Source organism: Lycorma delicatula, chromosome 1 (genome assembly GCF_047948215.1).
Source record: "Lycorma delicatula isolate Av1 chromosome 1, ASM4794821v1, whole genome shotgun sequence".
Lineage (NCBI taxonomy): Eukaryota > Metazoa > Arthropoda > Insecta > Hemiptera > Fulgoridae > Lycorma > Lycorma delicatula.
The window spans coordinates 102938961-102953380 of record NC_134455.1 but is presented as its reverse complement, the minus strand read 5'-3'; the positions used below and the strand labels follow the sequence as shown (position 1 = coordinate 102953380).

Below are 14420 nucleotides of genomic sequence, written 5' to 3'. Positions count from 1 at the left end.
ATTTAGTAGTGTGCACGGAGCTGGGAAAAAGTTACAGATACTTCGCTAAATAAAGCTTGGAACGATTTGTATGATGGGCGAAATATGAAGTATAGGAAAATGATGAAAACATGGAAGTCATGGTTAAAAAAATACCAGGCTGTGAAAATATAGAAGAAAGTGAAATTAATGAATGGCTACAGCCTGACAATATGGAAGTGGAATTAGCTGATGAAGAAATTGTTGAGGCTGTGATGAAAACAGGGAATGAAGCAGATGACACAGAGCACTGACATGATGGAGATGAAGCAGATGGATTCAAAACTTTGGAGGCCAGTGCAACAATTTTCTGGAATACGTGTATTTTCTTATGTTAATAATTAATTAATTCTACTACAGTGTAATGCATGATAGATTCAGCAAAAACCTTTTGTCTTTATAGGTAGCTCTTCAGGTTTTGTGGAACAAGCTAAGGAGGCAACACCATCTGATATCTTACTTTTGATAAGATGGCATGATATAGCAGCACGCAAATGCTGTGAAGAAATTGTTCAGAGAAAATATGAACTTGAGTGAAAATAAAATATTTAATGAATTAACAAAATGATTTTGTGTGTGTACATTTTTATATCAGTACTTTGTAAATTACCGATTTTAACTGTTTATTAAATAAGTTTGCTTTTACTCAACTTCATTTTTCCCCTTTTTTAACAGATAGTAATAGCATTCATGGATTATTTGAAAAATCATGTTATCCAAAACGGCTCTGCCCCCTTCGCTTCAGTTAAAAAGGGTTCTACTGTAATATTAATTTATACAATCTTTTATTCACAATATTAATTTTACCTGTCATACAGCAAGTGAAAGTGACAAATAATTAAACTTTTATAAACATTTGGATATAAATTTAGTTAAATTTCTTATAAAGGATTTCATTTCTTAAAAATATATATATTTTTAAAATTTTGAGTAAACTTTGATTAATGTTGATTAATTTAGACCTAAACTCTTTGCTTTATCATTTAAAAATAAACATGTACAAATCCATCACTTTCAAATTTGATTATTTCACAAATAATATGATTTTTCATGAATTTTATTTTTTAATATTAAGTATTTCTCTTAACCACCAATATCTGTTCCTTAGATGATACTTTCCTAGCATTATGGCTACAGAGCTGCAATAAGAAAAGTATGGTAATCAGGCAAAAATTGGGTATGGGTATTATTTACATTTCTTGATGTTTTATGAACCAGGGATCCCTAAATGCAAAACAAAAGTGGGGGTAATGTTCATAGACGCGTTGGCATGTTTGAAGCTTAATAAGCTTTTGACTAAATAAACTGATTTAGATAAAACTTTTTACAGAGCTTGTGTATATGGGACAGTTTGTTGGTAAAATTTTGGGAGTCAATATCTTCAGGAGGTGGGCAGGGTCATTTTTCTCAAAAGTTTGCAAGGATAATTCCACTTTTTTCGTCATGTTTTATGACCATATAGGATGACTTTAGTCAGTCCATTACCTAAGTCTCTTCAAAGGAACTGTTCAGGCCTTGCGGTCCTCCCAGAACGTTTTCATACATTCTGATCTTCGTGCCCTTTTTAGTATTGAAAATTTTTGTGTTATGAGTTTCTTTCTTGTAAGTGTTTTCATCCTTGATTTTTTCATTTAATTTTATCTTTTCTCTGGTATCTTCTGCTGTAAGGCCAATTTCCTTCAGATCCTCTTATTTCTCTGATCCATCTACATCCTGTACTTTTCAAGTCGAGATTGTTCTACACCAGCTGTTTCAGAATCTTGAATCCTCATGATGTGTTAAAAAAATCCAAGTTTCTTCTTATGCATGGTATCAATGATGGGTTCTCACTCTTTGTATATGACTTTGTTGGACAGGATCCACCACTGCACTTTTTGTTGCAGGTTCTTCCCATTCTTCTTTCAATTTTCCGGTGTCTGTCGGTTTTTTATTGTTTATTCAAGTGGAGGAATGTTTTTGCTGCATATGTGGCTTCTGGTTTTATAAGTGTTGTAGCGTTTTACTTTTGTGTTTATGGATAGACTTTTTTACTGCAGGTGTACCAAGTTAATTTTTGTGCTCTGTATTAATTCCACTTTGTATTAAGCTGAGTACTACATGCAAGCATGCTTATCTTACCATTTTTTTAAATATTTGCTTCAAAAATCAAAAAAGCTAGTTTTTTATAATATATTTTTTAGCCAATTTTTTTTAATGCCTTTCTGGGCATAGTAATAATTTAAGCAACCCCCAAAAGATACTTTGGGGTCTATATTGAAGGTGGGGGGTGTGATAAAAGTTTAAAAATATAAATTTTTTAGGTTTATTTAAATGTTTAATAGTATTATAAGAAATCTCAGCTAACGTTTTTCATGTATATTTATTTTCCCGCTATATAAGAATAAATAATGCCAAGAAAGCATTACAACTTTGTTGTCAAATTTTACACATACACAACAATGTTAAGGGAATACAGAGACATTTATTCCAACATTAACAGATTTTTTCTTCAAATGTGTTGTGCAGTAAACAAAAATGTCAATACATATTATTTTTCATATTACAGGATAACTAAGTCAGTTGTAAATATATTATGTGGCTGAAAATATTACAAAAACTTATCAATATTTGTTCATTTTTAATTAAACCTAATTAACCTAAAACTAATACTACCTACAGGTGGTTATTATTAGTTTCATATCATACATGATTTGAAGGAATAAAACATTTACATTTGACAGGGTTAAACATAGAATAGAAAATAAATTAGCCAGTTAAAGTAACCTCTTTTTAAATTGCTATGGTAAACATTGAAATCTGTATTGAGAATCTTGTACAACTTGTACCATTACCTTTGTTTCTAGTGATGAGACTATGAATACCATAATTAAGCTTAATATTGAGGATATATTCTTATAAACTTAATGTAGTCTTAAATGTTGATTGTAAATTGTAAAAATACTTGGTATCTTCCAGCAGAACTATTTTTATTTCAAATTTCTGAAAGAGCCAGCAAACTGTAAGGCAGATACAGTTTTTTTAGGTATAAGAAACGTTAAGATATTTTTTATAACCAGTTTTAATCTAAAAATCAATTCTTTAATCCATATTAGAGTAGAAAAATGCATTGTATACAATTCTTAATATATTTTAATTAAGAAGAAGTTTTAATCATTTTATTATAAATAACTCTTAAGATAAATTTTAAATATATCTAATCAATATGGACACTTCACTTCCACCCACATCAATTTTTAAACTTAAATACTTAACATGAAATTGATTTACAAGGACATTTTCCTATATGAACAGCTTTCCAATTTGACAGAGACTTAGTTTAGCTATGGTTTTTATCCATAATTAATTCTAAAAAAAATTATTTATTATATGCATTTACTTTTAGTTCATTATAGTACTGATTAACTTCATTAACAATTTCGTTGGTAAAGACTTTACAAGTGGTATTCTAATGTAATACAGATCAACAACTCCCACTAAATATATAGATATTCCGCTTCCCGTTAACAGGTAGAGTTTTAAAAAGTAAAATAAGCTTACCACCTAATACCATAAAATAGCCTAATAAGCTATTTTTAACTGTCAAATGTTTTCAAGAAAAAACATTTTTTTTAAAATTCCAAACAAACTTCTGTTGTAGGATGGTGCATTGGTTTCTTGTCATAGCCTCTGGAACAGCTTCAGTTATGAATCCATGTCTCTTTTCAGCCACCGGAACAAAAAGTTGCAGGCAGACAGGTCAGGGCTGCAGGATGGCTGTAGCAGCATTGACACTTTCTTGTTAGTCAGAGACTCCCTAGTTGTAAATGCAGTAGGCTCGACGCATTATCATAGCAGGATCCAGCTTTGGAGATCTTGGGATGGATGTAAATGATGCATTTTTGAAATTTTATCAGCACTTAAGTATGAAAAGCTGCATTCACTGTTGTTTCAGGGGGAAAAGCTCTTTGTCGGTGACCGCTTTCGAATTGTGGAACAAAAAGAGCATTGTTTTGATCTTCAAATTGCTCATCTGAACTTTCTTTGAGCAGGGTGATTGTGATATGTGCCATTCAGAACTCTGAAGTTTGGTCCCGGGATTCATCTCATATGATCACATGCTGCAAAATGTTTGTTGCCACATGCTCCAACAATTTGTGACACACTGTCGCTTGTGTCTTTTTGTTGAGGTCGGTCAGAATTTTTGGCACCAACTTTGTACACACTTTTCGCATGCCCAATTTATTCATCACAATTTCATGAACTTGTGTTTTTGGCAAGTTTATCTCATCTGTGATTAATCGCACATTCATACATTGATCACTGTTCAAAAGGTTCCATACGTGATCCACATTTCCATGCTTTCGGTCATGGATGGTCGACCCTTCCATTTTTCATGAAAACCTTATGCTAAGTAAAAACTGTGTTCCTTGTAGGCACTCAATTCCGAAGGCTGTCTGCAACAAGTTGAGAGTCTCCGTCCCGTATCTTTTGAGTCACATATAAAATTTGATGGCGTACTGTTGCTTGATTGAACAATGCATTTTTCTCGTAACATGCTACTTCCACAGAGGTTCACTAGATTCTTGATCTACTCGCATCCACTACTTGGTGCCATCTGTAGTTAGTTATGTATTCCTATGACATCCCATTACAAGTTTTCCCACCCACTGTGCCTGCACAACACATCAGAGCCAATTCAGTTACATTCAGGACAAAGCCTGTATCCTCACTTTCAATTTCTAGAACAATCCCTTCAATAACCAGCATACTACAATAATTGTAGAGTTATTCATAATAAAACAATTATGACCTTGAAAGTTTTTTTATTTTCTTCCAAAACAATACTTACCTAGAATGCCCCAATTTTTCACAGATAGGATTGGAAGGATAATAATCGATCTATAAACATATCATTGGTACCTCTGTTTTTAAATATACAAATCATCTTTACTATCTTCAGCTGATTAAAAGATATTCTTCAACAAATGAAATGTAATAAAAAGTGTTAAAGTGAAGCTGCACCAACTCCTGCAGCGAACAACACTACAACCACTAACTACTTGCATTATCTCCTGCTTACTCATTTGTTCGATATATGTGTTTACATTAACCGATAAATACAAACTACTTCTTTCTTTTTATTAAAGGATTTTCTCTTAAGGTAAACATCCTCTATGTCAAAAATATACCAATATTTATTTAACTAACAACTTTAAATTTACTTTATTGTTAGCCTGTTTTTCTTTTGCCCACACAGTCATTGATTATTGGCCATTGTTAGGCAAGTTGATTTGAATAGTCTATTATAAAAAAATTTATTTTTAATAACAATTAACAAGTTAATGCAATAGTCTGATACCTCTTAAATTAATTTCTTAATGTAATACTATTTTTATTGCTTAATGTAACATATTCTAATATTTTACTTTTTCAGTTCGTTAGAAAAAAAACGTTAAAAGCTTAAACCAGTCTTAAACTTATCTTGTTAAATGTTATTTAATACATTAGAGAGAAAACTGGTTTACAGAAAAAATGTTTTCATACCAAATGCTCTTATAAAAGTAAAGTGCTTTGAAATAATCACTCCTGTGTAATGGTCAAGTAAGGAAGTTACTAACTATGAACTGGATGCTGTAGCGTTGATATGCAATAGCTGTAGCGACTGCAGCTCAAGATCCAAATACCAATTCAACATTTCTTAATAACCTATTTCAGATTTATTTATTAATGTTTCTCTGGTTAAGATGTTAATTAATCCTCTTAAATTACAATTAATTTAGGTAGTATTAGTTATTTATTAACCTTTCAATTCAACTCACTACATTGATCACTATCATTATTTTTACTTATAATTAGGTCTTGGGTAGTTTTAATTCATTAGTAATGACCAGTATAATATTTAATTAAATTTTCTAAGTAAGAATACTGAAAGTGGAATATATAGTATATTTTTAGAGCACCAAACATATAGATCTGAGGTTGAGAGAAGTATTCTGTTTGAAGGAAATTTTAATTTTTATTACCTTATCAGCAGCAGTATAACTGGTACTGGGAATACCAAGATCTGCAGCAATTGCCTGTTCCACTCTTTCAGTAAATTTTTCTTCAGTTTCATCAGCCTCTTTTTGAATTACTGGCAAATACCTGCAATAATATGGATAATCCTGAAGTAAATATTATAAATTTTTTTTATAAGTACCTAATATTCTTATGAAGTAGTTTCATGTGAAAAAATTTTTTGTTTCAAAAACTTCATAGATAACATTAAATTCTAATTGAAAGCAATACCAACACGCACACACACACACACATAAATATATATTAATTTATATTTAATAGATCAACCTTAAGTACAGAATAATTGAGATAGGATGACTTACCTTATTTCATTACACAAACAGAAGCGCTTTAATTAATTTATTAATTAAATTTTTAAGATTATTAATTTTAAAACCACTCCATCTTACAATATATCTAAAATAATAGATAAGATCCTCAGAAGTAAAATAAAGTTAGAGCATAAATATAATATAAAAAATGGCTAAGAGTTGATAAATAAACTAAATATCTTAAATGTAAATGATAAAACTACGATGGTTAGTTATGATATTTGTAATATGTATCCTAGTATACCCACAGAAGTAACTAAAGAAAAATTTGGTACAAAATCATGAAGATCTCTTATTTATTGAAAACATCATTGTTATTATAAGGAACATATGCAAACAAGATTATTTTGCAAATATTAACATTCATAATATTAATATTTTGTAATATTTGTTTTGATAACAAATATTACACCCAAGAAAGTATGCTACCGATGGGTTTTCCGTTGTCCTCCATATTGTCTGAGATTTATTTACAGGAGTTTGAGGATATAATAGTTTATGGGATAACACATACACAAGATATTTTAATGTGGACTAGATATGTTGATGATATTTTTTTAGTCTATAATCTGGTTTTAACTGACAAACATTTAGTAATCTTGAATAAGTTAAGCTCATACTGTAGTGATTTGAAATTGATAACAATAGAAAAATAAATTATTTAGATGTTGGTATTGAATTTAGTAAAAATAATCAATGTATAATTTCAGTATACAGGAAACCAACATCTAACAAAATCACTATACATAGAGCTTCAAATCACTCATGGTCACAGTACTTATATAAATATGGTAAGTAAATAGAGCAATTAATTATATGAAAAATAACGTAAATAAAAATGAATTAAACAAAGAATTAAATATTATAAAACAGACTGCTATATATAATGTATATACTGATAAAATAGTCAAACACATTACAAAGGTTTATGGTAATAAGTTCAAACCTGCATACCAGATGAATAACCACATAATAAAACATTTAATAAGTAATATATGTAATAATAGTTCTGATGTAAACAATTTGAGTGGTATTTATAAAATCATATGTAATGACTGTGACTATATTAATATTGGTAAGACCACTAGATCTTTTAAAACAATATTTATGGACAATTTTAGAAGTTATTAAAAAAAGGTAAACTGGGTTTATCAAATGTATCAGACCATTTGATTAAAAATAAACACACAATAATTCAATAAAAAATAAATAAACACACAATAATTGGCCATCGATAGGTAAGTTGATTTGAATAGTCTATTATAAAATAAATTTATTTTTAATAACAATTAACAAGTTAATGCAATAGTTTGGTACCTCTTAAATTAATTTCTTAATGTAATATTATTTTTATTGCTTAATATAACATATTCTAATATTTAACTTTTTCAGTTCCTTAGAAAAAACGTTAAATCTTACACCAGACAAACTTATCCTGTTTAATGTTATTTAATACATTTGGGAGAAAATTTGTTTACAGAAAAAATGTTTTCATACCAAATGCTCTTATAAAAGTAAAGTAAAGATATTTAGACAAACATAAAAATTATAGAAATTAAAAAATATGATATGGATAGGAATAAGGGGGGTTTTGACATTTTAGAAATATTATATATATATATATATATATTCACACACATAAGAATACATTTAATATGATCAACCTTCAGGCAGTATATGAGGATGATGGTATTATAAAGGCTTTAGTAGAAAGTTCCACTATCTGTTTTGATGATAATGGTGAGTAATTGATTTTTCAATATAAGTAGAGAATTTAGTGGAGTAAATTCAATGAAATGGCTGGCACACGATTTTGCTTTGCTTAGGGTTTTTTTATTTTGTTAATTTTTAATTATTTAAATTTTATTTTTGTTTTAATTATATTTTTACATTTTAATGTTAACTTAATTAAGTTAAATTTAATTCAAAGATTTTTAATAAAATTTAATGGTTTAAAAATATTTTTAACATAAAATTATTAAGTGAAAATGTGGTATGTTATCATAGATTGCAAGTTTATGATGTTTTTTTAATATATATAAATGCATACAGCTAATGGTGTGAATCAAGTAAGCTAAAGCGCTTCTGTTTGTGTAATGGAATAAGGCAAGTTATCCTATTTCAATTACTCTGTACTTAAGGTTACCTATTAAATATACATTAATTTTTATTGGTACAGAGGAGTATGGTTACTAAAAGAATTTCTTTTAAAAAAAATATATAAAATGGTCCAATTCTTCATCCACCAAAAAATAGAAACTCTATGGAACAACAGCATGTCTGAATCCTATGATATGCCTGTTTAAATATTAAAGGAAATTCAGCTGGATTGATGGTATTCTGAATTTCTTTCTGATCTTTTAACTTCGATATATTTACTACATCCTCAATTATCTGTTTGATACAATCCAATCCTCGTCCTCTTCTACAGTTTTTGTCTTCTACATCTCCCTCTTATCACCAACTTAACTAAACCTTAACGTTTTAATATACAACCCATAACCAAAATCATCTCTTTACAAGCCCATTTTACAAAATTTTTCTCTCCTATTTGACATAAGACATCTTCATTCCAAGTTCTAATATCCAATCCAATTCTCAACATCCTACTGTAATATATTTCAAAGGTTTTTATTTTTACCCATGACAGAATGGAGACGTGTGGAATGACAGAATGGGGATTTTAAAATGACAGAATGGGGTAAGAGGTTTTGTGTATGTATGTCTGTTACCATTTTCCTTAAAAACTAATGGACCAATTTTGATGCGATCTTTTGCATTACATAGGTATCACCTCAAGCAGGTTCTTAGATTAGTTTTATGATTATAAGCCGCCAGGGGGGACTGTAGTTATATTTCTTCAAAACAGTTTTTGAATGTTTCTAAGTCTTTCTAACTCCAGCAAGGCTACATTATTGTGGGGATTATTAAATAATTTGCGCTGGTCAAGTATACTAAAACTTATCAGCCTATAAACGTCCCACTGTTGGACACAGGCCTACTAATTTTTAAAAAGTAATAAAAAATTTTGAAAATCCATGGCGAAAAAACCTTAAAACATGAAATAACTAAATAATTGTATTTTTACCTTATAATACTCTGTGACATTGTTTTAAGACTATAAAATTTAAGATTTTGATTGACAATCGTGTATACCCGTAGACTGCATAGATAAGCTTTAGTTATCATCATAGCCATGTATGACAGTTAATAAAAATCTTAAATTTTATTGTCTTAAAAACAATATTATATGTCACAGAGGATAAAGTAAAAATACAGTTATTTAATTATTTCATATTTTTTTAAGTATTTTCATCATGGGCTTTTTAAAATTTCTAATTTTATTTTTTATTTCCTTTGTTTTTTCTGCTTCCATAATTACATTCATAAAACACTATACTCAACATTCCAACCCCATTGGGAAAGACACCTGCCTTGTGACGCTTCTAGTCACCCCCCCCCCCCCACCACACGTTTGTAGCCCTGATGGGCTTTAATGGGAACTATACTCAACATCCCAACCCCATAGGGGAAGACACCAACAAAAATATTCTCAAGAATTACATTCTAATTTTTAGATTTATTTTTGATACCAGATATTATTTTATATTAAACCTTTCCTTTTTAGAACCAATCACTTTTCATGTCTGCATTACTTCATCCATTCATTGACTTTTACTAACTAATAAAATTTTCAAACTTCTGATATATTGTTTTCCTATAATACTTAATTTCTCATTATCTACCTTTGTATTACATTTCATTATCTTTGTTTAGTTTTATTTATTTTGAAAGTATCTTTTCTCCTAGAAACCGATCACTCTGGCGGACTGGTAGTGTCTTGTATAACCATTATATAAATATATCATCTGGCTTAACAAATAAATGCAAAAGCAATTGTAAAACTCTTGTATCACAATTTCGAACTCTTCTTCTCTTCACAAGGATAAGTTGACAAGTTTAAGTTTTTCAAAAAGCTAACCTCAGGAAAGCATAACTATTTTGTAATAAACTGTATAGTCTACTGGCAGGACCCTTCAAGGCAACACTAAAAACAAAAGAAAGGAAAAGTACAAAACAAAATAATTATTGTAAAACACATATTTTCTTAAACATTTAGACTGATGCAATGTCCTCACCAACAGAGAGAAAAATTAAAAGATGGCCTCTGGATATGGCTAAGTAGTCAATCAATACCCATGTTACCACAAGTAGGTAGTAAAAGAAAATGAGGCCACAGCTGAAATCCAATAGAAACAAACAGAATATTCAGCAACAACAACCAACAGGCAAGTTCAAGCCACTTCTATCAAGCTTATCAACACATACACATGTGCTATGTATATGTCTGATAACATAAAAATTACAAAGACAAATTAGGATAATTAAATGATATATCAAATGAAAAAAATAATAAACCTGAGATAGGCATACAATTTTTTTCTTTTTTAAGTTACCTTAATGTAAATAGAGTTGATGGACAGAAAAGAAACCAAAACAATTCAGAGATAAATGAGGATCCCAATACATCACAAGTGACATCACCAAAAGAAGGTCTAGTTGTTTTGATTGTAACTGGCTGGACATTATCACTTATTTTAGCCATCCAATGCGAGAATCTAAAAAAAAAACTAAATTAGTGGTAAAATTCTTAATAAAAAAAAGATTCTAAATGCACTAATAGAGAAACCTATTTAAGACATCCTGTGGAAACTCTACATAAGAGGAATATTCCAAAACTGAATTACTATTGACACGTGAAAATATAAACATGCAATAAATTACAGCAATCTATACTCTTGTTACTGTTATTATTCTTCACTGCACTGTGAAGTGCATGGCATGATTACTAGCTTTTAGAGATCAGAAAACAGTGCTACAGAAATCGATTAATAATTATTTATTCTTTTGGTGAACAACAACAGTTATTGTATATGTACTCATTCAATAGAGTGGATATGTAATCTTCAAGACAAAAATAACGCATACAGATGCTATTAAATTGAAATATGATGGCTATTTTAACATATAAAGAAAATTTGTATTGAAATTATTCATGACATTCAGTACCATAATAACATCAGAAGTTTAGTATGAAACACTAAAGTAGCCTAAGAATTCAGTTGAAAACAAACAGTGTAGAAAACTTACAAAATATATTGTTACTCTCTATATGATAAAGCATAGTGCTGTTACGTAAGTTACACAAAGCTTTATCAAGTGATTCAAGTGGGAAAATTTCAAACCTACCCAATTTTCCAGACTTTGTGCCAAATGAATTCTCTTTATCAAAATGATGAGGTCTGGCTGATTTACCAGATCTCTGAAAGCAATTTGAGCTCATGGACAGATTAAAAAGAGTTGACTGGGCACACAAGCAGCTTGTTGAGTTCTACAATAACGGTCTGCAGAAACAAGCGTCATTTCAGTTAAGTGTCTACATGAGGGAAGGGATTACTGTTCATAGACGTATAAGTACATTAAATCAGATTTTAAAATAATTAAAAGATCTGGCTTTCTCCCAGCTCCCAGCTGTTAATGTTACTTTTTGTGTAACCTCTTGGTAGGAGGAAACAGACAGTTCCATAGGCACAGAAGAACAGTGTTCTACCTGCTGAGTCCCAATAAAATAAGCAGTTGCCCTGTCGATTACTTGAAGTTGTCAGCAAAAATAAATTTTTCTTTGAGTATTAGTGAGAAAAAAATACAGAAAACAAGGAAATAAAGCACTACTTAAAAAAAAAAAATGCTCATATAAAAACTAATAAACATTTATGATAGAGGAAGCTAAAAATATATTTTTGTTGGTTGTTAAATATAAGCACAAACTTTAAAACACAAACTTATACAATTCACTGAGAAAATTCTGCTATAAAGGTTTTTATATATTTAGCAACAACTATTTTTCTAATATTTTTTCCTAAATTACATTGCAAGGGATCTGGTGAATTTTTATGTAGCTGGATGTCATATCTAAGGTTAATCTAGATATCAAAACTTTTGTTAAGAAGCACTTACTTTTGAATAGCATCCAACTGCTTAAATGATATTAATTCCATCAGTAAATTTAGTAATCTTCACAAATGTAGAAGATATTATTAATTACAATGAAAACAATAAAACAGCAGAGTGTCAGCTTATTTACTAAAACCTTTCATTACCACATTACTCTTTCTTCTCTCCCTCATATTACTATTCGATTTGACTGTATATAAATTCTTTTAATATATATTAATAATTTTTCCTTTTCAGAAAAATTGTCATTTTTATTAATACAAAAAAAAAACAATAGAATATTTTAATGATTATAAATAATAAGCTAATATCATTTTGAAAATTGCATAATATTTATAATTTACAAGACACTCAAAACAAATTAAAATTATACTAACTTTAAAAGTCCAACTTTTCCACTAGTAGATGCTTCCTCAGGTTGAAGAAAAATAGGTGATGGACTCTTTTCTAAATGAGCGCGTAGTTTATTAATATCTGGATATCTACCTCGTCCCATATACTTGATACCGAGAGCCCATGCCAGAGGTGATGGTAAATCCCACTACATAAAAAAAATTCTCAAAAATACAAATTAAACAATTCACAGTAGCATAAATACTATAATACAAACAAGATATAGAAATAAGAAACAAAAATAACTACATTTATTAAAATAAATATAAAAAACAAGTTAAACTATATCATCAAATATGAGATTTCAAATAGAACTGATAAGTAAATTTTTCTTGATAAATATAAGTTGTTCTGTTAGAGATCTTTTTGGATTATGTAATATTTCTAAGCGTTAAATGAGAAAATTGAAGGAACAAAGTTTTTTTTTGTCTTCAGTCATTTGACTGGTTTGATACAGCTCTCCAAGATTCCCTATCTAGTACTAGTCGTTTAATTTCGGTATACCCCCTACATCCTACATCCGTAACAATTTTTTTACATAATCCAAACATCGCCTGCCTACACAATTTTTTCCTTCTACCTGTCCCTCCAATATTAAAGCGACTATTCCAGAATGCCTTAATATGTGGTCTATAAGTCTGTCTCTTCTTTTAGCTATATTTTTCTAAATGCTTCTTTCTTCATCTATTTGCCGCAACACGTCTTCATTTGTCACTTTATCCACCCATCTGATTTTTAACATTCTCCTATAGCATCACATTTCAAAAGCTTCTAATATTTTCTTCTCAGATACTCCGATCGTCCAAGTTTCACTTCCATATAAAGCGACACTCCAAAAATATACTTTCAAAAATCTTTTCCATACATCTAAATTAATTTTTGATGTAAACAAATTATATTTCTGACTGAAGGCTCGTTTCGCCTGTGCTATTTGGCATTTTATATCACTTGTGCTTCGTCCATCTTTAGTAATTCTACTTCCCAAATAACAAAATTCTTCTACCTCCATAATCTTTTCTACTCCTATTTTCACATTCAGTGGTCCATCTTCATTATTTCTACTACATTTCATAACTTTCGTTTTGTTCTTCTTTATTTCCATGCGGTAGTTCTTGCGTTGGACTTCATCCATGGCATTCATTGTTTCGTCTAAATCCTTTTTACTCTCGGCTAGAATTATATATCATCAGCAGATTGTAGCATCTTTATCTTTCCATCTTGTACTGTTACTTCGAATCTAAATTGTTCTTTAACATCATTAACTGCTAGTTCCATGTAAAGATTAAAAAGTAACGGAGATAGGGAACATCCTTGTCAGACTCCCTTTCTTATTACGGCTTCTGTCTTATGTTTTTCAATTATTACTGTTGCTATTTGACCAACAGCAACAAACTGTTACTGTTTGTTGTTGTTTAACAAAGTTAAAACAACAGTAAAAAAACAAACAAATTATTTAATATCACTTACATTCAATATAGTTTCCACCTACTTCTGTATATTGGTTACATCACTCATATAATGTACTGAATGCCCAAGGAAACACTTCCTTTGGAATTGTCTTTATTTTTCTTGTCAGTCTCCTGAATTTGACGGGGCATCCTCAAATTATGTCCCTTTCATTCTCAT

At 29.7% G+C, this 14420-nt stretch overlaps 1 protein-coding gene across 3 annotated transcripts in view; it reads right to left on the bottom strand.

Moving 5' to 3' along the window:
• LOC142320603 (lipid droplet-regulating VLDL assembly factor AUP1-like) overlaps nucleotides 1-14420 on the bottom strand; it is a 63815-nt gene that overhangs the window by 29337 nt on the left and 20058 nt on the right. For all 3 annotated transcript variants that reach the window (XM_075358585.1, XM_075358602.1, XM_075358594.1), the window contains exons 4-6: nucleotides 12779-12942; nucleotides 10844-11005; nucleotides 6021-6141 (exon numbers count right to left, since the gene is read on the bottom strand). In XM_075358585.1, the coding sequence (XP_075214700.1) occupies nucleotides 6021-6141; nucleotides 10844-11005; nucleotides 12779-12942 (447 nt within the window). The remainder of the gene's footprint in view (nucleotides 1-6020; nucleotides 6142-10843; nucleotides 11006-12778; nucleotides 12943-14420) is intronic.